The sequence below is a fragment of the Centruroides vittatus genome, unplaced genomic scaffold (assembly GCF_030686945.1).
Source record: "Centruroides vittatus isolate TY-2023 unplaced genomic scaffold, ASM3068694v2 contig_738, whole genome shotgun sequence".
NCBI lineage: Eukaryota > Metazoa > Arthropoda > Arachnida > Scorpiones > Buthidae > Centruroides > Centruroides vittatus.
The window spans coordinates 589,687-615,315 of record NW_027122474.1 but is presented as its reverse complement, the minus strand read 5'-3'; the positions used below and the strand labels follow the sequence as shown (position 1 = coordinate 615,315).

At 26.3% G+C, this 25,629-nt stretch overlaps 1 protein-coding gene across 14 annotated transcripts in view; it reads left to right on the top strand.

Moving 5' to 3' along the window:
* Positions 1–25,629, top strand: part of LOC136980991 (POU domain protein 2-like) — a 275,556-nt gene that overhangs the window by 232,801 nt on the left and 17,126 nt on the right. For 13 of the 14 annotated variants that reach the window (XM_067277203.1, XM_067277196.1, XM_067277200.1 and 10 more), the window contains 5 exons: positions 170–255; positions 2,292–2,324; positions 10,741–10,914; positions 10,997–11,278; positions 18,733–18,850. In XM_067277203.1, the coding sequence (XP_067133304.1) occupies positions 170–255; positions 2,292–2,324; positions 10,741–10,914; positions 10,997–11,278; positions 18,733–18,850 (693 nt within the window). The remainder of the gene's footprint in view (positions 1–169; positions 256–2,291; positions 2,325–10,740; positions 10,915–10,996; positions 11,279–18,732; positions 18,851–25,629) is intronic. The other variant, XM_067277194.1, reaches the window with a different exon arrangement.

Genomic DNA, 25,629 nt, shown 5'->3' with positions numbered 1-25,629 from the left:
CTTAAATTACGCGTTAGAAGTTTGACGTTGTATCCGAAAGCGGGGCTCTAATCTGGAGAGGAGTTTCACCGGTAGGACCGACTTTATTAGAAATTATTATTAAATGAAAGCGTGCAATCGGTTAATTCATAATAAATATCTTATCTTGAGTTTCTTTTATTTTACCTGGACTCCCAGCTGATGGTTGCAGGAGCACAGGGACAACAGCCATTGCTAATGCAGGCAGGGCTAGCACAACAGTTGCAGGTGGGAAAGGTATGTAAATTGATCGATTTAAATAATTTGAAACTTTTTCTATGCTTTTCATTCTTGCATTTTAATTAAGTTTATTAATGTTTTATTCTGACTAATAATTTTACTTTTTATTTATTTATTTTTTAAATGGAAAAAGGTATAAAACAGTATTAAAATAGTAATGGTGCCACCCATGGTAAAACTGCAGCTTTGTATTTAAAGTTTATTCTCTCATCAATATTTACTTATTAAATATTGGGGTTCAAACTGTTTCTGTAATTCTGCTGTTTCTTAATATTCTTACAAAATTTGAAATATGTTTATCCACTTTTGATATACCTTTATACTTAGATTACATAATGTGTAATCTTTTTTTTTTTTATTATTTCAAATCAACAATAAATAAAAAGTTTACCTCCTGACCCTTTGTCATTTGTAGGCTAAACTAAATAAAAAACAAAATTTGTACTTGTGTTCTAAAGTGCAGTTGTGATGATAAAATTTAAGATTTTGATACAGATGCAACTCTGATTGAGGTAGTTGGAACTTTATTAGAGTTGCAGACTGTGCCCTTAAAAGTTACCCATACGTGTTATTTGTTCTCTGCACAAATTTTAATTTCTTTCCCTGTTCTTTGACAATCAGAAGTTGTTAAAATGGTCCCCAAAAGCCATTTTTAGATTTCTAACTGTGGTGAAATGGAGTCGACAAACCCCTTTGAGGTTTCCAAACCAAATTATCGCATTAATTTTGAGGAGGACGCACTATACCCGCCGGTGACTGTCATACGCGTACCTATTAAAAAAAATGATACAAATAGAGGACACAATCTTGTGAACTTTGTAGCCATGCTTTATCTATTATATATAGTTATTATTTGTTTAGGCTTTTTTAAATAGTTTTATTCATTATTATGAATAAAAAGAAAAAAAGCTAATGAGCATTAAATATTTAATCAGATTTATTACATCATCATATTATTATTTTTCTCAATTCTATTGTAAAGAAAATCACCAGAATACAAATAAAATTTTGTTTGACAGAATAGTTTTATTACAAAATGTTAATTATCATCTTAATCGTGTTAATTTCATTTAAATTGTTAAAAATATTAAATATAAAAAATCAGCGCTTAATTATAGTTACTAATTTACAAGACATAATACTTTATCTAAAATGAGGAAATTGTTATTAAATTTGAAAATCATTTTAATAAATATAATGATTCCAGAAATAATTTGTTTAATATGAATTTATTATGTTTTCGAGTATATTCAAATAATTCAGTAAAACTCAAATGTAATTAATTCTTTTTGGAGGTAAAACGTAACTCTTAAGTAATATATTTGTTTTCATATATAGAAAGCATTTTTTAAAGAGTGTAGGCCTATATGTTATTTATTAATTGTTTATAATAACAATGTTATGGTAACTTCCACTCATACAAATTTATGTAAAGTCAACAAATAATTTGCATAAAAGATATTTTCTTCCAATAATAATACTTAAATACCGAAATAAGTCAAAAATTTTCCCACATCCAATAAATATCACGTGCACTACAATTCTGTTAGCTCAATTACATTAGTCTTTGTATCATCATTTGTCATTTTTATCTACAAATGTAACCTTTATGAACAGGATGTTTGTTTAACATGTACTTTTGAATGTAAATATAAATATATACATCACATAATTACAGGTATGTTATTTTCTATTTCCATTTTCTGATAGTTTCATCAATATTAACATTTGCACTTATTACATAAATATTTAAAATTCTCAATTTTCAACCATTCATGCATAAAATATCAATAAAATTTTTTTATATCTTCAATTTTTAAACGAGCCATACTCCATCTTGCATTTTGATAATTCACATCCTGTCATTCTTAACATATTGATAATTATAAATTTAAATATATACATTGATATAGTATTGATCTATAAATTTTACTTGTTCCTCTGACAAATAGCGTTTTTTTTTTTTTTTTTTCCTTTTTTCTCTGGACTACTGTAATGTAAAACAAGCTTTAATTTATATTTCTTTTTTGTAGAAAAAAACTGCATCTTATACACCAGAAAATATGGTAAGTTTAAATTTAACCCATAATTTCTTCCTTATGAGTACTGTATATGTAATAATAATTAAGAAAAAATATTTAAAGGTTAACATATAAAATATAATCTCTCTATTGAGTTCTGTGTTGAGAGGAAATATAAATTGGATGTATTTAAGAAGAGAGATTACTTCTAATATTTTGATATTTTTTTATAATATTTATGAAAAAAACTATAATTTGCAATTAATATTTATTTGAGTTTTGTATTAATTTTTTGCTTTATGTAATTATCAGTATTTCTACACAATCAGTATAAATTTTCTTTTGTGTAGCCAATTAAGAGAACAGAATACCAATTTACGTCGACGATACATTAATCTAATGAATATTGGTCACAAATATCATTTAAGATTGAATTTAAAATATTGAATTATTGAAAATATTTTCTAATAAATTGAACAAATTAAAACGAATAAAATTTATTATTTGTATTCTTCTTAGAAAGTAAAAATTAATATTTGCTATTAATACTTAAAATGATTAGATGCATATGCAATATGAAAGATTTATTTGATGGAGTAATTTAATTAGTTTCTTTTCTGAAGTTAATTTCATTTTCAATAATTTTAAACTTCATAAACTTGTTTATTTGTATGTTGTTGTTGTTGTTGTTGTTTTAACAACAACAAACAAACAAAAGCAAACAGAAAATAATCTAAAATATTTATTAATTCAACATTTTGTTAAATTATAAAATAATTTTAAACAATTATTATTTGTTTTTGTTCATGAATATATAAAATTTCATTTGAAAATGTATCAATTGTAATCATTTGCAAAAGTAAATCACCACTTTGTCAGAATTATTTCATTTACATATTGCAAGAAAATTCTTAACAGGTCTTAATACTCTAATTTTCAATTTCGTAAAATTGTCAGGTTGAATTGCTAAAATCATTTCTGACAGCTTTATTTATTTTTAATCAAAACTTTTTATATATAAATTTTTGTTTCATTCTACAACATTTTATATTCAACAATAAAAAAAAAGACTCGTGTTTAGAATTGACTTTTTTTTTTGTTCGGGAAGAATTTACTTCAAAAAGATGTATTCCTTTAAGCAATAACAGTGTAAATATAAATTTTTATTTTATTGATGACTTACCTTTTTTAAGAAATTAAACAAAATATAATCCAGGCAAATATTCAATTTTTTATCATTTGATATACTTAGAGAGATTAAAAACGATCGTGCGTCCGACGTGATCCCATTTTAAAGAAATTTTGCGGTATTGTTATTGAAATATAAAATAAAACATCAATCAGTTTGAATTATTAATTTTTATATCTTTATACAAAAAAATAATATATATATATATACTGTACTGTATATATTTATCTACCAAACTTTCAGCATTCAAATACCTTTGTTTTTAATAAATAATAGCATCACAATAAATTATTTAAAACTTTCTCTTTCTTAAAATTTTATTGAAAAAGATTCTTGAAACTTTAAAACATTTTTAAGTTTGAATAAAAATTTTTTACAACACTTTAGTTAATTAAAAATTATTTTATTTTTATAAAAATGGCATTAAATTGACTTTTATATCTTTATAAACTGTAATAAATACATCAATATATTTAACAAAATATATATATACATGATTATACTAAATAGGTCATTTTCTAGTTGCAATTTTGCTGCTTGATTACTTACTAAAGTCAAAACCAAATATCTTTATTTTCACAGGTAAAAATAAAGATATTTTGTTTTGAGTTTTGACTAAGATCTCCTCTCTTTGCTAATCAGAAACTACACCAGTATAATAAGTCTTATTAATAAACAAGGTCCAAGTAGGCAATATATAAGCACATAAGTAAAACACTAAGGACATAGAGATAAAACAATTAATGTATTTAACTGGAAATGTGAAATTTTTTATACTAAATGTATACTTGTTCTAAATATTATGTAGATTGAATAGAAAACTAACAGCATAATTATTTAGATGTTTATTGTAATTATATAATTGAGGATTAAAAAATAAATTTGATAAGCATATTAATTTATATTTTTATACAGCTTTAAGAAATATCCAAAGCATAAATACATTAAAAATTTTACATTTATTGTTAATCTTGTTTAAAAAACTTAATCATAGGTGATTAGAATGAAAATGAAATTGATTCCTGATGACTAGTTCTGGTGAATTATTGGAGAACAATCTCAATTGTTTAGTATGATGTAATAAATTCTTTGTGAAAAGTTGTAATTTTTTTATATGATATTGTTTTGCAAAGACTTTAGTTTTAGTAAATAAACAAATTTTTTTTTATAGTGGCAAAAGCATATAGAGATCTTAGAATGTATCAGGATGAACCTTTTCCAGAAATGGAGCAAATAAACTTTCTCAATATAAACCGAATTGGATTTACAAACTTAAATTTTCGAGTTATTGAGAACATCATAACAATAACATCAACAATTCATATTGTTTGATAGAGAAATGATACAGAATTCAGTATATAACAAACTACATTTCTTTTTTATTGCATTGTTGATCAAGATATAATCCTTTGATTATTTATAATAATATTGAAAATCATATTTCTGAGAAAGTCCATGTTACATCTTAATGTGCATTATTTTCCAAAACAATTTTCTCATTTTTTAGTATTTGAAATTTAGTTTAGTATTTTACAAAATATCCAAATCAAAAATCCTGGGTTACACAAAATAGAAAGAAAATTATTTGATTTGTATTTGCAATATATTTTGCAAATATTATATTTTTTACTTTCTTAATCTCTTATATGTGTAAAATTAAAAAAAAAATTGTAGAATGTTTTTGGAAGCCTAACTAAACACGTTTCTTGAACAACAGCAAAACTTGAACTTTATACTTCTTATACTTTGTAAATTCATATTTAATATAATAATAACAATGTTAGAAATTATCAAAATACTTTGATATAAAAATTAAACAAATAGTATATACTCTTAATAAAATACTTCTTCTTTCATTTCTTACATCAGGAATCTGATACGCCATATAAGATTCCTGATGTTGGCAACACCTGGCTTAGGTTAGTAAGTAGTTAGTAATGTGCCAAGGTGTATCTAGGGAAAGTTACATCCAGAGTGGTTTCCCAATGACTTCTCTGGGGTGCAACGTTACGCAAGGGGAAATGCCTTCCGGGTGGTCTTGTAAGGGAAACTGGCCCCTATTCAGGTATTACAACCATGGAGAAAACCCAGAAAACTTCACGTGGCCAGCCCATCTGAGTGCAGGCTTCGGGAGTTCGGTCCCACGACCGAACTCCCAGTGTTTAGCAACGGAACCGCTCAGCCACTGGTGGGCCTAATAAAATACTAGATGATAATATAATATACTGTATTATAAAATAAGAATATTGTGAATAAATTTGAAAATATAAAATGTTTTATATAAGAAGAAGAATTTTTTTATGGAAAGATGGTAAAAGTAATATAAATGAATTTCAATTATATTTTAGCAGTATTGAGTTATAAAAACTTTTTGGAAAGTAGGGAGGGTTTTTTTTATAATAATAAATTAATGATAATTGAGATAAAGAATTTTGATCTGTGCATATATTTTTATAATTACATCAGGTATATTAAGCAAAAATTACACATATACCGTATTTTACAGACTATAAGACGCACCTTAATTTTTAAGCAATTTTTTAAAAAAATACCTATAAGACACTACGAACTATAAGATGCATCTGAATTTTGGAGGCAATTTTTCGAAGAAAAAAGTGCGTCTTATAGTCCGTAAAATACGGTAAAATTATAAATGCTTTATGCTAAATAATACATATCTCGATCTATTTGTAGTTTCCTTAACAATTTTGCTGTTGCTATTGAAAAAAAAAGTTGCACCAGCTATACCAATTTTTTTTTCTTTTCATAGAAAAAAGTTAGTATAGTAGTTAAACACAGATTAAGAATAAAAAATTTTTTCTTTTCAAGCAATCTTTATAGAATTATATGTAATGAAGCAAAATCGAGTCACTTGAGGACATAAATGATGAAGAACCATTATAATATATCTAGCAAAAGTAAGAAACCAAGAAATAAAATATAATCTCTAAAATGTTACTTATACTTCTAGGAAGTAGTAAATGACCTTCAAAAAAATAACACGAAAGCAATTTACCAAAAACTTTCAGCATCCAAATGACTCAAAATAGTGTTGTCGTCATATTGTAACGAAGGTCCCGCAAAACAAAAGTGTTGTAGTCCGCAGTGAAAGTGTTAAAAGATAGTTAGTATAACAAATTATTCTCTATAAACCTTAATTAATAATAATCTGTTGCATTCAGATGTTGTTTATAGACCTATACTTTTCTTCTTTGGAAAAGATTAACTTTAGTAGTTTGACTTAATACAAAACATTTAAGAATATTAAGAGAGTTTGAATTTGTGTGTGTTGATAATTCTTAATTTTCTGAAATACAAAATTAACCTGTTCTAAAAAAAAATCAAGTTTTTAATGAGCAAAATTATTTTTGTAATGCTCTTTCTTCTCTCTCTCTTTCTCTCTCTCTTTTTAATAAAATCTTTTAAATGGAAGTATTCAGGTTGTTAAAAACAACCAGTTTGAAAGAATTTACTTAAGAATGGTTTTAATTGTTTAATATTTTAATTTAATTAATGAAGTTGAGATTAAGCTTTATTCAAAATTATATATCAATTTATCTTTTTTCCTGTACTGGTGTGTAGATTAGTTTTTAAATATTTTGAGTTGACAACCATATTATTTTATCTCCTTGATTACTTAATAAAAAAAATATTTGAATACATAAAAACATTAAAATTAATTATATATAATATTTGAGGATTAGTTTTCTTTGACTTTTAATTCTCTTAATATTTCATAAATCATTTCTGAATAATTTATATAATATAAATACAATTAAAAATGAATTTTAAAATTTTCTAAATATTAAAAAACTATTTATTTATTTAAACAATCATTTTTGATTTTTAAAGACATTTTTATATTATAAGTTATTATTTGAGAAGTCCTTACTTGTCAGTTAAACAGCATACCTGTATCAGTCATTATAATGTGCATAAAATTCAAATATTTATTTCTGAATAATGTAAAAATGTTTGATTTGTATGTACTATATATACCAAAGCTAATATAATAAATTGAAATTAACTGATATTTTGATTATTTACTACATAAGTATTAGTCAAAAATATTTTACTTGAATAATAAGTTTCTGATACATAATTTAGATTGATATCTTGTACTTAAACAAATAGATTCTAATTTATTACCTTTTGAACACGTCAATAGGCATTTTCTCTTCAAATTTTACTTGTGTAAACATTAAATTCCTGATAAGAAACTTCAAGAAGTAATAATTAGAATAAACAATCACTCAGTTTATAGATTCTTTGTCTTCCTTTGAAATTAGAGTATGGCTTTTGATAACAATAAAGAAATTTATTCAAAAACATATTTCAGGAGATTTATTAAATAAATAAGAACTAACTACAGTTAATAATTACATTTTATTTATATTAATATTTAAATATTTATCTTTCAAAATTATTTACATTAAACATAATTGCGACATTAGATTTTCAATAAATATTACGTTTTTCGATAGTTACAAAATATTTCCACGTGACTCGGTTTTTATTGCCACTGTATTAATAATATTTTTACTCTAAATGTAGATCAAATTCAGTGACAAATCTAGCAGGTAGTGCAGTGTCCTGGAGCCTGGGCATTTGAGAGTCCAGTTATTTAGTAAACAACAAAACTAAAAATTTTATAGAGTTCTATAAATAAACTTCATGCCAGTGCCCCAAGCTTTAATTATTTCATGGAGTCCACTCTTGCTATTGGGAGTGAGGGTCACATGAATCACTGTAAAAATTAGATCCATGCTAAACAAATATAATAAAAAAGTTAATTTCAGTGATGATGTTTATAAATTATATATTTTTGGAACCATTTTGAAATATATGTTCATAATTAAATTCATTTAATTATTATACATTAGTTGATTATGTTGATGTTATATCAAATTAATAAAATTATCAGAGTTCCAAACTTACTACTAGTAAAGTATTCTAAAAATATTGCATAATTGGTAAATTAAGTTTTGTAACATCAGTTACATAACTTAATTTACCAATTTAAATTACCAATAGCTAGATACATACATAGATTTTGAGTTCATAATAAATTAATAACTTTATAAAGTTATAAAGTCCAAAATTTATATTGAAAGCAATAGGTTATGAAGCTAATTCAAAATTCATACTACTATAAAATATTTCAAAAGAATTTTAAAACCGAATATAGGCATTAAAAAATATAAATTAATAAGAATTACATTGAATTAATATCAATGGCTATCCAGGAATTTGAGAATATAGGTGCTGTTTGAAGTAGATTTGATAACACCAAGTCATGTACCCCCCTGTCATTTTTCAGAGAATGTTATTCAATTATGTTAGAATTACTTTAGTCACCAAATCTTACCTAATTGAGGTCATGTAACTTTTATTATTAAATTTATTCTTGTTTTAAAATAAGAAAACATTACTTATGGTGCTGCAGTACCTTCTTTATACCAAAGTGTACCCTCTTTGATTCATGTATAAATACAATAAAAAAATGAAATTAATTTTAAAATTTAAAAACATTTATAATTAATTAGTTTCAAGTACTAAATTTTTTATATAAAAAAAGATATTGATTAAAAACCCATTTGATATAACTGTCATTGTGATCTTTGTTATTGTATAATTATGAATAATTAGATTTTTCAGGAGTAATATTTAGACATGAAAAAATTTAGAAATGATATCCAAAATATTTTATATCTAATGAAAACAATAATAATTATCTAAAATATACTTTGATATTTATATCATTGTGAACAAATTTGTTCTTTAAAAATTCAAATAATTAATAGTTTCACATGAAAAATTTCTTAGTAATTTACAGTTGCAATTCTAGTGATATCACTATTATTTCTTCTTTACATGAATTTAAGTTTTTGTTTCATAAACAGAAGAAATAAATTAATTTTTGATTTTCTTAATAATGATGATTTATTAAAAAGATCTTAAAGATAATATTTTATATTATCAAAAGTATGAAATATAAGCGATTCAACAAGAAAGTAGAATTTTAGGATCTTGATAAATATGCAGTTTTTTGAAATATTTGTAAATTTCTTCTTACTTTAACTCTGCCAGAACTCAGAGACTTCAGTGACTCAGAACTTTTATTTATTTATATTGACATTCTTGATAGCAGATATAATAGATATATTAAATTAGACAAATTTCAGAAAGATTGAGTTTGTTGTTAAAATCTATTCTAATTTTCTCCTCTCATGCATGTTTTTAAACATGAAATCGTTTTAATATTTTGTTTTCTTAACAATATACCTTCCTCATGCACACTGGGGTGTGTATAATATATAAATAAAACTCACTTACTCGAGCCTGTAACTGGCGTGAAAAATAAACAAATTTGAAGCAACAAATGTTTTCCGAACACCTTCCGTGTCCTTCCTCGGGTAAAACTGCTGGATTCTTTCTTCTATAACACCGTTCCGAAACCAGCCATTCTACCCGAGGAAGGACACTGAAGGTGTTCGGAAAATGTTTGTTGCTTTGAATTTGTTTATTTATTTTTCACACCGGTTACAGGCTCGAGTAAGTGAGTTTTATTTATGTTTTCTTAACATTCATATACGGGCATTTATAAATTAATATTGTAAATTTTAATTTTTTTACTAAGATGATTTTTAAGTTTATCAAGCAAATATATCAAATTCTATAATGTAATTTCTTTAAATAATCTTATCATATGCAAAAGATTCTTCAAGAGGCATGTTGTTATCAAATACTTATGTTAGAATAATAAAATGCACTTAATTATAACATTATATTGTTACCGACTTAACTAATTTCAATATTTGTTTTCTGTTTTTTTATTAAAATAACTTACAAATATCCAATAGTGTAATAACATAAAAAGATATAACTAATAATTAAATTATTAAAATATAAATAAAGTTTTGTGAATAGGCTGTTTAGTGTCACTTAATGTTCATTTTAATGACTTAATCTTGATAATTGATATAATACTTGTAGATTAATTATAATTCATCAATATAAAATTCCTTAACTTGTTATTTTTATTTAATATTATTGTAGATTTCTTAACCCAGATATGATATGCAACAATTTTAAAAGCAATTGATAATTTTATTTGTTTTATAATAAAATTTAAAGTCAATATAATAACATTCGTAAAATCTTTCACAAAGGCGATCCATATTAATTTAACAATTATTTTTATTATTATTTTTTGATAAAAATAAAAGTTTAATCGCTTCTTAAAAATAACAAAGTAACTTTTCTTTGTAGATTCCAGTTACATCTGGTATTCCTGGTCTTCAACTTAGTCCACAAGATCTCCAACAGCTTCAACAACATCTGCAGCAGCATCAGCAAAATTTGCAGAGCATGCAGCAATTTGTATTTCTCCAGCCGGGCCAATTACCAGCAAATGTTCAAGCTCAGTTATTTCTCCAGAGTCAGGTATTTGTTTTCTGTCTGCAAATTGCTATTTTTATTAAAACTGCTTAAATGATTACTCAAAATAAAATGCATGATTTTATAGGGATTGTTGCAGCAGGGTTTGATGCAACAAAGTCTTCAAAATCTTCAGCTTCAGGCAAGCCAGTTACCTCAGGGAGTTCTTTCGACACAGGCTGCGGCTGCTGCCGCCACAGTTGCCGCTGCTGCTGCCGCCCAGCAACAGCTTCAGCAACTCCAGCAACAGCAGCAACAAAAACAAAAACAACAACAACAACAACAACAACAAGCTCAGACACAATCACAGACACCATCACAACCACCTCCGCCATCTCAGTTACCACCACCATCCACACCTACACAAAAGGTTTGTTAATCTTATATCTATTAATAAAAATATATTTATTTTAAAAATTGTTTTAAAAGAAAAATATTAATAATATTTATTTTACAATATATCAAGTTGTCACAGAATTTGTGTTTTGTAAATGTACATTAACAAAGAACAATAATTTTAAAAATTAACTTAAAACAATAAAATCAATTTAAAAAAACAATTAAAATTAATCTTTGAAAATAAAATAGCTTTTTTTGACTTCATAGCAAATTAGTTTAAAAATATAAATCATATTGCATAATTATTTGCTATTTTAATTATTGTATTCAATGTCAAGTAATATTATATTAGATTCCAACAGAATTTGAATTATTTTAATTTTAAACAGCAGTTTCAATAAAATATTTATTAACTATTAAATTATAACTTATTTCACAATAAAATTTTAAGCAAACTCTATTATATGTAAATAAAAATTTCTATAATAACAATAATTACATTTCTTTGTTGTTACAGCCACAGATTTATGACAGTGTAGAGTATCTAATAATCAAGATTTATTAATAAGTATGATCTAAATTTTAAAAATATTTCAGGACATAAAAAATTGTCATTGTTATCATTATGATTATATCATTGTAAAAATATAATTTTATTTCATAATTATAATTTATGCATAAAATAACACATATAATAAAACAAAATATGCATCTTAATAATGCATATTTTACACAATCTTGCATAAGACAAATGCATTTTTGTGTACTGTAATCACAAGTCATGAACTTCATTTAATATAAAAACTGAACTTTTTCTAATAATCGTAGTTAAAAATCTAAGTCTCGTGTTTTGAATATGCTAATCAGAGAGGTAATTTTCATTAATAACATTTTGTTTAAAACATTAGTTATAAGCTCAAATTCAATGAACTCACTTTTATATATTTGATTTAGACATTTTAAATACAATATATTTTTTCTATTGTTCATATGAAATATTTATATAAATAAAAAATATTTATTTTAATAAATACAATAAATAATACATATCAAATTGTTTAATGCTTTTGTTTTAAAAACTTGGGAATTGAATAATTCGATATATTTTTAAAACAAAAATTTTTATCTCAAAGAAATTTAAATAGAGAATCAGTTTCTAATATATTTTATGTCATTAAATATATTTAAGAAGCATAGATTTTAAGTGTTGGAATGTACAGAATTTGTACAAGAATACAAAACACTGCAAAGTTAATTATATATGTCACAATGTATATCAGTTTATATAAAGTGTTCAAATAAGTCTAAGATGAGATAAAAATTGCCATTTAAATTCTTGGTAATCATTCAAAATAAAAAATTTTATAAGTTTGATTACTGAAAATATTCCAATTTTAATCTCGCATGTTTTTCACATCTAGCAATACTTTATTAAAAACTTAGCAGCTATATTTGACTTTGAATGACACATGGAATATTTTCACTTAAAGTTATGAAAAATCTTGATAATTCGATTTTAAGAATAGTAAATGATGAGAACAGATCAGTTTTACAGAACCGTAATATTTATCATGTATCCATATTTTACCCAAAATTTGTTTGAGGGTGCAAGTTTATATTCCTTGACATACTATTAAAATGTTGTGAGAAATGTACATTATATAATTAACAATGAAATATTAAAAGACTGAAGTATTTGACTTGATCAAAAACAGGATAAAGGATTCAATTTATGAAGACTGAGCCAGTTGATAGGTGGCAACCCTAGCCTTAATCTTATCAGTTTTCCAAAGTAAGGGCAATGATGATAATGCATGCGTGGAGACATAACGGGTCCAGCCCCCAATTTAATGCACTCCAGGCTAAAGGTTTTTAAGAAATATCTTGCCAGAAAAGCTCTTTTAATAAGCTTCTCTATGATATGGTTGAGAAACACTAGCTATCAATAATAAGCACAGCATTTTTTAAATTTTTTTTATCCATTTTGCTGTTAGGAAGGACATTTTATCACTAAATAATTCAGGAGGACACAAGCTGAAAAGTACTGTCCTTACAAATATAAACAATAGCTTGTTCTCAAGGTATACACATAAAAATAATATACTTACTGTATTTTATGGAATATAAGACATGACTTGTCCAAAAAAGAAATTCAAAAAATTTAGCTGCATCTTATGTATTAAGTTGCAATCTTCCATAGGCTAACGAATTCCCCAAACTGCCTTCAGGTTACAGGTTAACCTCTACTTAGACCAACTCTAATTGGGCTGCAATTTAAAAAAATGTAGACCTATAAATTCCCACTGTCATGTCTTTCCTTAATCTTGAGAATGGAGTTAGGTAAACAAAAGACAAGACTAGATATGGAAACCTTAGGGGTAAGAGGCCCTGATTAACTATATATGAATTTCCAATGCAAACTGAAAGTCACGTTAGTTCAATTTAAAAATTTTCCCCTGAGAGGTGTTAGCTAAATGACTGGCTTGACTCTATTGTTAAAGGAAAAGTATGATGTACAGGGACATGACACTATGGTATTAATTTCAAGTGGAGGGCAAATATTTTAAATTAAATTAAAAATATGATTAAAAATTGCAGCCCAGCATTATGATGTCACAATAAATGATTGCTTGTTAAACAATAACATTTTCATTCAAAACATTAATATTTTTTTACTGTAGCTAAGAAGTCTTTGCATGTATTCATGTTGAATATTTTAATGGTAAATTTTAATTGTGAAAGATTGTTTTAAACTCTTTTTTTCCAATATAAATAAAAGTGTACATTCTAATTTTACTTTTTTAAACTAGAATACAGTGAAAAATTTTGGGGTTGAGTACCAAAGGCACAAGATGACTTAAACAAAGAAAATATTTTTCCTAAATATTCTGTGCTGAAATATCTTATATGCCATAAAAAATGGTATTTGAATTCTTATATACATGTTGTTAGCAGAAAGCAAATGAAGGCATATAAGAAAGTTTTATCTTAGACAAGTTCTCTCATAATAATTGCCTCTCTCTGATATTCTAAAGTGTGATGTTTCCCCTTCAGTATGGAGAGAAGTATTTGTCAAGTTCCAATTAAGAATAATAATAATAAAGGAAAACTACAATTTAATCTTGAAAATTATTTAATGGTAGATCAATTATCAGAAGAGATTGGATATAAAAAGTCAAAATTATATCCTTTGTCTAACAGAAGAGCTTACAATTTCATTCAAACAGACTTTAGGGAACTACAGAGTTACCTAAATAAAAAATAAAAATTAGAGACTGAACATGATTCTTGGATCTGGTTTTATCTAATAGCTAGTCTGGTTTATGGTAAATTGCAGAGGTTTAGTGGTCATAGATACAGCCAAACCTTGAGTACTTTGTTTGTTCAATATAAATCGTTATCTTGATTTTTGTTCCAAGACCAAAAAAAATGTAAGCTTCAATAAAACTTTTGACAAAATGAATACTTGAAGTTTACTTTGTTTGTTTTGAATCAGTTTTAAATGTTAGATGTTTTATCTTTAGACTACATATTGAAGTTTTTTTGAATGCTTAATTGTATTTAATTCATAATCCTAATTATGCTATTCATTATCTGTAGCTTTTCTCACTGTACCAACTACCACAGCTTTCTTGAAAGTCACGAAAGCATTACTTTTCCTGATTTTATTTTTGTTAGTACAGGTTCTGTGGCAAGAGACAATGGCTAAATGGAAAGCTTCTTCATAGCAATATTCACTGATTGAAATTTATCAAAGATCACTGATTATCGAAATTTGCCATCAGAGGGACCAGAGTCATTTTGTGATTTAAAAATGATTTTTTTTGATAAAAATCAAAAATAATAATTCATAAATAATTTATCAAAAACAATGATGCCAACTAAGAAATGTTCTAATGAACATTAAATAGGATTACAGATTGTTCTGTTGGAATGCATGCTCAGTTCTTAGCATTCACAGAATGTAACTCTTCTAAAAATGAAAAAAACTTTCCATTGCAAATACCCTAATGAAATAGCCATGTATTGCATAAAGCTTATTAAATAAATACCTTAAGTTCAAGTAATTTTGTAACTTTGGGGCTTTATATAAAGTTTAGTAGAAAATATTCTATACTGAGAAAAACATTTACTTAAATAAATTACATTCAAACTGACCCTGTTTAAAAGCCTTTGGTGGATGAATATATATACACATAAATAATATAAGTAGCAGAATAATTTAAGTAGAATTTAAAATTCGCTCTGTATGATTCTACTTAATAAATAATTATAAGAATATAAATTGTATGAAATGATTGATTTGAATAATAAAATACAAATTATTATAATAATAGAAAAAAGCTTCATTAATATATTATTTCATATGTATACAGAACCAGATTTTAATATACATATCCTAAAATAGCCTATCTATGTAGCTGTATAAATCTACAAAATAAAATTATAATGAAAAATATAATACAGAGTTGCTGTTATAATTGTATTTGACTTGTAGTTAATTTTTCATCATTAAACCAATATAATAAATTAGAATATTATGTACTTATACTACAAACAATTAAAAATATCCAGAAATTTTAAAAAAGAGGCATGTGCTATAAAAATGGACTGATGAAGGATGAAAAGAATAAAACACTGTAAATGCAATAATATCTTTTGCATATCTTCACATTTTTGTAGAGTTTAAATAAAGGCATTCAAACATCCAGTGTGGCTTTTTAATTTACATAGAATATGCAGAAAGTGAGTGACATTCCTTTATAAAAACAATTGAACTTTAATAGCCAGATATGGTATAAAAAACAAATCACTACAAATGAAAAATAGTGTAAAAACATTGAAGAAGATTACAGAAAATAATTTTATTAAAAAATATTTTTGTAATGAAAATAATATCCCTCTATGGCAACAGAGATTCGACATTTATATATATACATTTGAATGTATGTCAGTTCAAAATATAATCAGTAGGTTCTAATTTCAACTATGCCATTCTATAAAAACAAATCAACTATTAATATTAAATGAAAAAGCAAAATAACTGAAATCTTTTATTCGAGAATTTATTCTGGTTGGGTTTTCATGAACACATTGTAAACATTAAGAAAATAACAATTTTATATATTTAAAATCCAACACATATTACTAACTTATCCTCAATACAGAACAGCCAAGAAGACTATCTTTTACAACAAATATTCTTAGACAACAAAGCTGTGTAAACTATAAACTATACTAGACGACAATGGACAAATTTAACATATTATGGCATATCTTCGAGCAATAAACTTACATGCAAGAACTCTAAGATGACACACAACAGAATGATTTATGGCTTATTAAAAGAGCCAAAAGGACATAGATACATAACTGGCTAGACTTGGTACTCTTTTGGCCTTCTTAGGCCCTTGTACAAAAAACTCCCAAAACCAATCAACCATCAATATATATATTTTTCACTTTCATTCTGTTTTCAGAAAAATAATTGTTAAGAATTTCAAACATTTTTGTCTGTTATCAATAATTTATCAGAACATACTGCATTTTGACATAAATTTAATAAAAAAGCATCAGACAAGATGACACAACTTTTTGTTTAGCTAAAACATAGAAAAAAATTCTATTGTAATACTTTTCAATGTTTCTTTTTATTCATTGTTATTTATTGTCTTTTAAATTTTTACCTAATATCATTAATGTGAAAATTGAAGCAACTTTTCAGATAAATGTTTAAAAATAAATGCGAAATGTAATTTAATTTTTCATTTTTTTTTGTTGTGTGTTAAAGGGTAAAATTAGACAATTTCTCACAAAGTGAAATTGGATGTAATTTTAAAAATATATAGAAAATAAAGCCTTTTTAAATTATAGCATAAAGAAATAAAGAACAATCAAATTGCCAGATTTCTTCCAGCTATTTTTTGAAGTTATACAGAAATTGATTAAACAGATTTGGGCTAGAGAGAATAACTCCTATCTCTAGTCCAAATCAAAGTTTAGTATCTAAATTCTAATAAGAATTAAAATTAAACAAATTCTTTTTCATGTAATATCTTTAATTGCTAAATTTATTAAACTAATTTGTCTTGGCTGAAAAATACTTAAACATGGTTCCGACAGTTAGATTATTATTTAGATTCAATTAAAATGTTTATATTTTTAGTAATATGATTCGATTTACATAGCTACTTAAAAAGAATATATAAATAGTTTTAGTAATTTATATTTACACTAAAATTATCTTTTCATAAACAAGTACAGTCAAACCTGTTTTTATGCGGGGGATAGGGACCGCATTTTATTGTTAATTAGAATTTTGTATTTACATAAAATGTCTTTGAATACTCCCATAATAATAACACAAGATATCTTAATTGATAATAGTTTTTAAATTAGTAAATGTATTTTAAAAATTATCTCCTGTAATATACTATTTTTTAGCAGGAAATATTGTTAAATGCTCATTTAATTGATTCAGATTAGAAATTTATTTTTACATTTTAAATTAGATCAATAATTTATTAGTTGGTATTCTTATATATGTTGTAAAATTTTCCAGATTTATGTTAATATTACAGTTAAACTTTTAATAAATGCATGGAGTATTGATACTGTGCATATTTAAAAATTTTAACTACATCCTGGAATTGATCATCTGAAAAAGTAAAAATTCTAATTTGCATTGTCTATCAATTTATTTAAAAAGTTATCTTTTTAAAATTTATTTATTTATTTATTTATTTATTTTCAGCATAATAATTTATGATTTAAAATTATAAAAATACTTTGCAAATCCAAAATTTATGATAATTATACTTCATATATTTCAAAGAAGGAAAATTTTATTAATAAAATTTCAAAATCAGTTTCCTGTCTAATGAAAAGTAATTACATTCAAATTTACAGTTTAAAAATTGAAGTATGAACAAAAAATTTGTTCATATTTTGATAGTTGACAAGATAGTTGCACAGTAAGATGTTCTCCTAATGCTTTGAGGGATTCTGATTCAAATTTAATCTGGACTCATAAATTTTCATGGCGAGTTCAAATTCGGGTATTATTGCTATCTTTTGTCCATTATGGCTGCCTGATTGCAATTCGGATCCATCTATAATGAACTGAATTGAGGCATCAGTACATAAGAGCAAAAAAAAAAAAAAAAACCCTCAAATATACAGACTGGTTCTTTGTGGGAAAGATCTAATCCATTTCAATCATATTTGTTAAATATTATTTTTGAGATTTTTATATATGTCATGTGTAATGTATATGTATAATTTGAATATACAGTCAAACTGTAAGAAATAAATATGATTTATTTGATATTTATGAATTAGTTTTTAATTTACATTTGAATAATGAAATTTATTATATACAATTTATTAATTACGTTTAAGAGAATAATGGGAAAATTTCTAGAGTGATTCTATATTAATGGTTTTATGAAAATATAAATTTTCTAAGATTGATTTTGATTTCAGGCTGTTGTTACACATCATGTTAAATCCAGGTCTTGTGAACCAAGTCCTGAAGAAATGACCGACTTGGAAGAACTGGAACAATTTGCAAAAACCTTTAAACAGAGAAGGATAAAATTAGGTAAGATTTCATATAAAATATCATTCATACTAGAGTAAACAAATTAGTTTGAACAGATTGTTTAAATGTTTGGAAAGGTATAAATTATGCACATGTGTGTGTGTGCGCATGTTTGTATGTAATTTATACCTTTATGCTATATTTAGTTGAGACATTTCTAATTTACTCATTATGAAAATTGAGTGATATAAAATGAAACTACAAATTTTATTTCAGTTTTTATCTTAGAAGAATTTAATACATCAAATTTTGTTAATCTTGTTCATTAGATGTATTTGTTGTTTTATATTATTCACATTATTAAAAAAGCAAAAACAATAATGTTCTGCATGATTTAGGTATATATAATACATACAATATATAAAATTTATTGTATTGATATTGGTACAAAGACAAATCATGAATGATATACATTTTATGGACAAATTAGAAAACTTTTGCCTGAATCTTTATCTTTGTTTACAATGATATTTTCTGATTATATGAGATTTGTGAACTGTCGGTAAAATAATGGATGAAAGAACCAAATGATCAAGAAGTACAGTAAAACAACAACAGCAATAAAATTTTAAACAAGCAGACATTTTTGAGTCAATTAATGACTCATCTTCGGGTTTAAACATGCAAGGTCTATTTCATATCAGATTAAAAATATGGTAACTTGCAATTAACCAAACATCCTTAAAAAGATAAATATAAGTTATGATGAAATTAAAAATAAATAAAATATTTTAAATATGAATAATAGACACAAACATAACATAACAATGATGGTATGAATAACATATGTTGAGCTTATTAGTGTTTCAATAAGAATTTCCAGGCACTAAAACAGATTCCACATTTTATTTTATTGATGCACTACCCTTTGTACTGGCTTTATCTTCAAAATATAGTAATGTGCTAATTTTTTGTTCTTAACATGTCAAGTTTTAATTTACATCTAATTTATATTATATCAGTTACAATAATCCATTTAAGATAAATGTATACTTCAATATGGTGAAATGCTACAAAATGCAATTTAGCATAAGTATCTTATCAAATGCATATTTCATGTAATCAAAAATTCACTTGTCACATGGAATATTTAAATATGATTTGAATTTTGAAATATTGATTTGAATGAATAAATGAATTTCAAATCAAATAGTCAGAAATAAAACTATATATATATATATATATATATATATGCATGATGCTTGTTGATATAACAAATTTTTGTTTACATATAAAATATCATCAGTTGAATCTGAACTAAAGAAATTGTATGAATCTAGTATTAAACAAAATATGGCTGTACTATAGATTACCACCTATGGAATTTCGGGACTTTGAGTATATATTTGAACTCGGGACCGAGATGAGTTCAACGATACCCTACTTTTGGACCAGAGACCAAAAATAAGAAAGTTATAATATTTACAATTTCTTGCCTTTCACAGTGCATTCCACGCCATTTCAGATTTTTTCACTACCTAGTGGTGACTGTCATCTCCTGGAGGGATAGGTTAGGTTTGTCCGACAAGCCGTGATAGCGGTGCATAGTACTAGCCAACTGCGAGCGATAGCGTGCATGTCAGCGGCTGAGGGGCCACAGACCCCAACAAGAGGTTGAGGAGTGCGAGGGTGTGCGAAAAGGACTTAACTCCAACTGCAGACAATCGGTGTGCTCGTAGATCAACATCTGTCTCTGTTGAAGGTATATATGGCCGACTTGCCGGACTGTTTGTTAAATACACAATAGGCTTAGCAGAAAGAGTGACACAACTCCCGATCATCGCGCAATTGCCGGAAAAAAGTATGATAACTTTTTTATTTTTCATCTCCAGTCCAAAAGTAGGGTATCATTGAACTCGTCTTGGTCCTCTCAGTTCAGAAATATACTCAGTTCCAAAATTCCATAGATGGTAATCTATAGTATCCCCCAAAATATATATAAATAATAAATAGTATTGAATAATTGCTATCTGAATGTGTAATCTGAGGATCATTTTTGGATTTTGAACTCTTAGTAATACAGGTATACCTCGAGTTATGTCCTTCTCAATTATACGTCGTTTGTCAAAAAAGTATATGGGAAAAATGAAAATCAAGTTTAAATCATTTTAATCGATTTTACATCTGTCCGCCACAAATATTGAAGTCGTAATATCACTAGAAAAGCATTAAAAGCACATAAATTAAAATATGTACATTTAGAGTAAATGCTAATATAATCATCATAAATCCTAGAGAACAAAACATGAAAACATGTGTTTCTGTGTTGTCATCTTATTTAGCAGTCTTTAAGTGCTCATTATTGGCATTTTCCACAGTAGTTCCAATATCTATCATTTGGCATCGTTGTCAGCGCCACTCAATATTGGTAAATTTAACATAAATTAGTTTATTTTCTACTATCGCAAAATAATTTTAATAACTGTATTTGTTATTTAACCTTAAAAAATCATCATATTTTATAATGTCTTAACATTCACAAATAAAGAGTCCGCGATGTACTGTAACCAAACTGTAAACATGTACATTTACAAGTACCGTATATCTCGGCGGATAAGACGATAGTTGAATCATAAAAAAAGGCCATCAAAATCTAGGGTCGTCTTATAGGACAGATACAAAAAATTAGATTGAAATTTATATAAATTAAAATCATTATAAAAACCAGACAAATCGTAATTATTTACTAATAAAGAGTAGGGTATGTGCACAAAATAGAATAACCCATACGACATTTTTGTGAATAGTCAAGGTCGTTACCCGAATGCCGAATCATTGCGAATGCTTGCAATAATCATAAGGCATGCTGCCAGATGCAAGAAATCTAAATTTAGATATTTGTAAATTTAGATTACTTTTTTCTGTACTATATTAAAAACTAAAATTTATTTGTTTGTAAGCTTAAAATATTCAATAGATTCTTATTAACCATACATTATTAAAAATGCATTTATAAATAAAATACAGAACTGGGAATAGTAATTTGTGGTTTAGCCTAGTGACAAGTAAATTCGACTTACACCGTTTTTGACTTATGTTGTCTCTCCTGGAACCAATTACCGACGTAAGGCGAGGTATACCTGTATTTGAAGTCAGTCAGTTTGTTATGAATATCATTACCATATTCACTGAAGTTTTCCTACAATCTGAACAATAATTTTACCAGTAACATTAAGATTAGAACATTTAGATATTGTTATAAATAATTAGCTGTTTCATATACTAATAAAGGAATCAAATTATATTCTAGAATGTAAAATCTAGAACATCTGAATGTTACAAAATGTTGTTTAAATATCAAATGTAGTAGATTCTAAATAACTATTCTACATTTTGAACGAAATCAACCATCTTATTCACTGACATTATTTTTTACTTTGACATATTTTCAGTTTATTCTAGTTCAATGTTGCTTGTTATTTTATCATAAAACCAAAACATATTACATTTCTTCTACTTAACAATAGAAAAGTTTTTATTTTTTTACTAGAAGATGCCAGTATGTATTGAAAATAATGCAAAATAATAAATTTCACCAATAGAGGGCAGCATAGTACAAACAATTTTGAGAATGTAGAACTTTACAAAAACAGAAGAATTAATAGTTTTAAATTGATACTTATGTTGTACCCAAAATATTATAATATGTGAATTTGTTTTATAACAAAAATAAATAATTAATAATCAAACAAACAATTGTAATTATTTTATACTACAAGCAGGAGACCATCCGCCTGGTTTCGACGTGAATGTCCCGATTTAAAAACAGAAGTCCCTTCTCCCGCCTTATTACTCAGAAATTCCATAATTTTATATAATTTGCAAATTACTTTAAAAAAATAAATAAATATTCAACAACTGATTAATTGATATGAATTTTATATTTTTGTATAGTTTATGTTATAAATAATATTTTTTGGGGACCACAAGGGGATAGGCCAATGATGATAATACTTACGAATAAATAATGTTTTGTAATTAATACGATTTTTATAGTTATGTAATTTTTTGAGAAAATATGTATATGTTATGTACAAAAATTAAAACTTATTTTTGTTAATTTGTTCTATTAAAAAATTTCATGTAATAAAAATTTTTTATTTTCCCTTTCACTCTTTTTGTCCCACATCCCATTTTTAAAAAATGGCCACCCTGACTACAAGAATATTGTATAAAAATCAATACATTAATATGCATATATATTGTGATATTCCAAAGATGTCAAATTAATAAAAGCTTTTAAATTGTTTGTGTAAATAGAATACTTGATTTTCTTTTATTATTACAATAAAAAAAGTTACTTCTCATAATATACAAATTTTGAAACAAAATTGATTCATTACAATAGAGTACACTCATGTCCAAAAGTTAAGCAACAAAGTGAAAAATTAGCATATTTGACAAAAGAAATAACATATAGCTAAAACATTTGCACACATGACAGGCATATGCATGCAGAAACTAGCCTGCAGAAAAAATTTTGCATATCAACATTTTCAATGAAGAAAGTGTGGCAGGTATAAAAATAGACATTTTGTGCAGACCCTGTATCCCTACTTTACAAACTCCAGAAAGAAATTTGGATAGCCAAATTTTGAAAAATGAGTAGTATATATCATTTTTGTGCTGGTAGGCAATGGGAGGCAATTAGGGTGTCTCAAAGGGAGCTAGTAACAGTCAGAAGTAGCCAAGTCCTAAGTGTCAATTGTTGCATCATTTGCTTCCTGTGGAATAGCAAAGCAAAGGAACAGTGTCATGAAGACCAGTAAGTGGACATCCAAGATTCACAACTGCTCAGGATGACCATTTTCTGTTTCTGCAAACACAATGCTACAGTTCAATCATTGCACATCAGCTTACTTCAGACCTTGTAACATCAACAGAAAGAGTAGTATTGTGGCAAACCATTTACAGATGTCTACATGCAGGCCAGCTATACGCAATATGACCAGCAGTTTGTGTCCCATTGACACCTCACACAGATGATCCTGGTCAAATTGGGCTTGAGTGCTGTGTTTTTCATGAATGAGTCACAGTTTGGTATGCAGACTGATTCTCGACAGTTATTGGTCTGGAGAACACCTGGAACTTGCTATCATATCAGTAACATCTGCAAAATGCGTGCATACAGAGGCAGTGTTTAATGGTTTGAGTAGGGATTGCTAGCCACACTAATCTCCACATTTTCCCTCGTGACAGTGTAACTGCAGTGCAATATAGAGATGACATCCTTGCACATTGTGTTCGTCCATTTCTTACGGCCATGGGCCCTTATAATATTTTTATGATCAATAACATGTAAGTTTATAGGGCTTGCATTGTCAGCCAGTACCTAAACTTGGAAACACTGCTTTTTAAGGAATGGCCAGTAAGATCACCTGACTTGAATCCCATCAAGCATGTACGGGACATGCTTGGGAGATGTTTAACTTCTCTCCATGACCCTCCCTGGAACCTTTAGGAGCTAAGAACATGTCTAGTCTGAGAATTAGTGCAGATACCCCAAACCACGATATATGATCTTATTTTTGGCATGAATTGATGCTGTAGGTGTGTTTCCAGTAAAGGTGATCACATTCCATATTGACACACCTATCAACATTTTTACACTCAAAATCCTGTGTTTTTGTTTACCTCTATTATTTAATTATTTATTGATCATTTTCTTTGCATTTCCCCATGCTAGTGTCTTTTGTTACCCCCATGATCCATGAAAGTTTTACTGATTTGGAATAGTTCAAAGACTGGAATAAAGTATGTCATAAAAAATGCTTATAAGGGTTTTTGCATCAAATTGAAAATAATTTGAAAATAAGGACTTTTGCATCAATTTCAAAGATGAAAAACAATTATGTTATGCCTGGCAATCTTTAAACCAATAATGACAGTTAGATTTAGTTTCAACTTTAGAAATGGTTATAGCTCTAAAATAAATGAAATACTTTTTGTGAATACAATTAAAATTTTATAATTAATATGAATTTTCAATAAATTAATTTAAACAGAAATAAAAACTTATTGAACATAAACAATAACTACACCAATATTATTTTAAAATTTATTTTTATTCGGCTTAAATAGGATAAATTGGCAAAATTTAATATTTCTGCCAATCAGTCTTAATGCCTATTTTCAATTGTGATTTTGAAATTTTTCTGTTTTATTCCTTATATTTAATTTTTATTTCAAGTATATTCTAGGCATGAATATTTGTGTCGGTTTTTAATGAGGATTGTTTAGTAGAGGCATCTTGTAATCATAAAAGCCTGCATTTGTGTAATTATATTTTGTAAAATGAAAATATTTATTTTTGCATTTGATAAGCCAACTTATTGTTTATAACTTACTCCAGGGATCAGCAACAGTAGTGTTGTGCCAAACATAAGTTAGTGTTATTCCAAGTGCTGACATGATTCTACTTAGTTTATTACATATGTTATCAAAAGTAGTCCAGTTATAACGGACTTTAAAAATGTATAATTTTGAAGTTAAGTTGTTAATTGAATTATGTTCTTGTATAACACATAAATGGCAACATGGAGCATAAACACATTCACTGTAATAGAAATATACAAACAAGAGATTTGTTTTTAATGTACCGTGGCCTTTGCTGAACTGGCCCACCAGTGGCTAAGTGGTTCCATTCCCTGAACACTGGGAATTCGATCCTGGGTTTGCGCCTCATCAGGATCAGCTGGCCGCGTGGAGTTTTCCAGCTTTTTCCACATCTGTAATGCTTGAATAGGGCCAGTTACCCTTAAAAAGACCTCCTGGAAGGC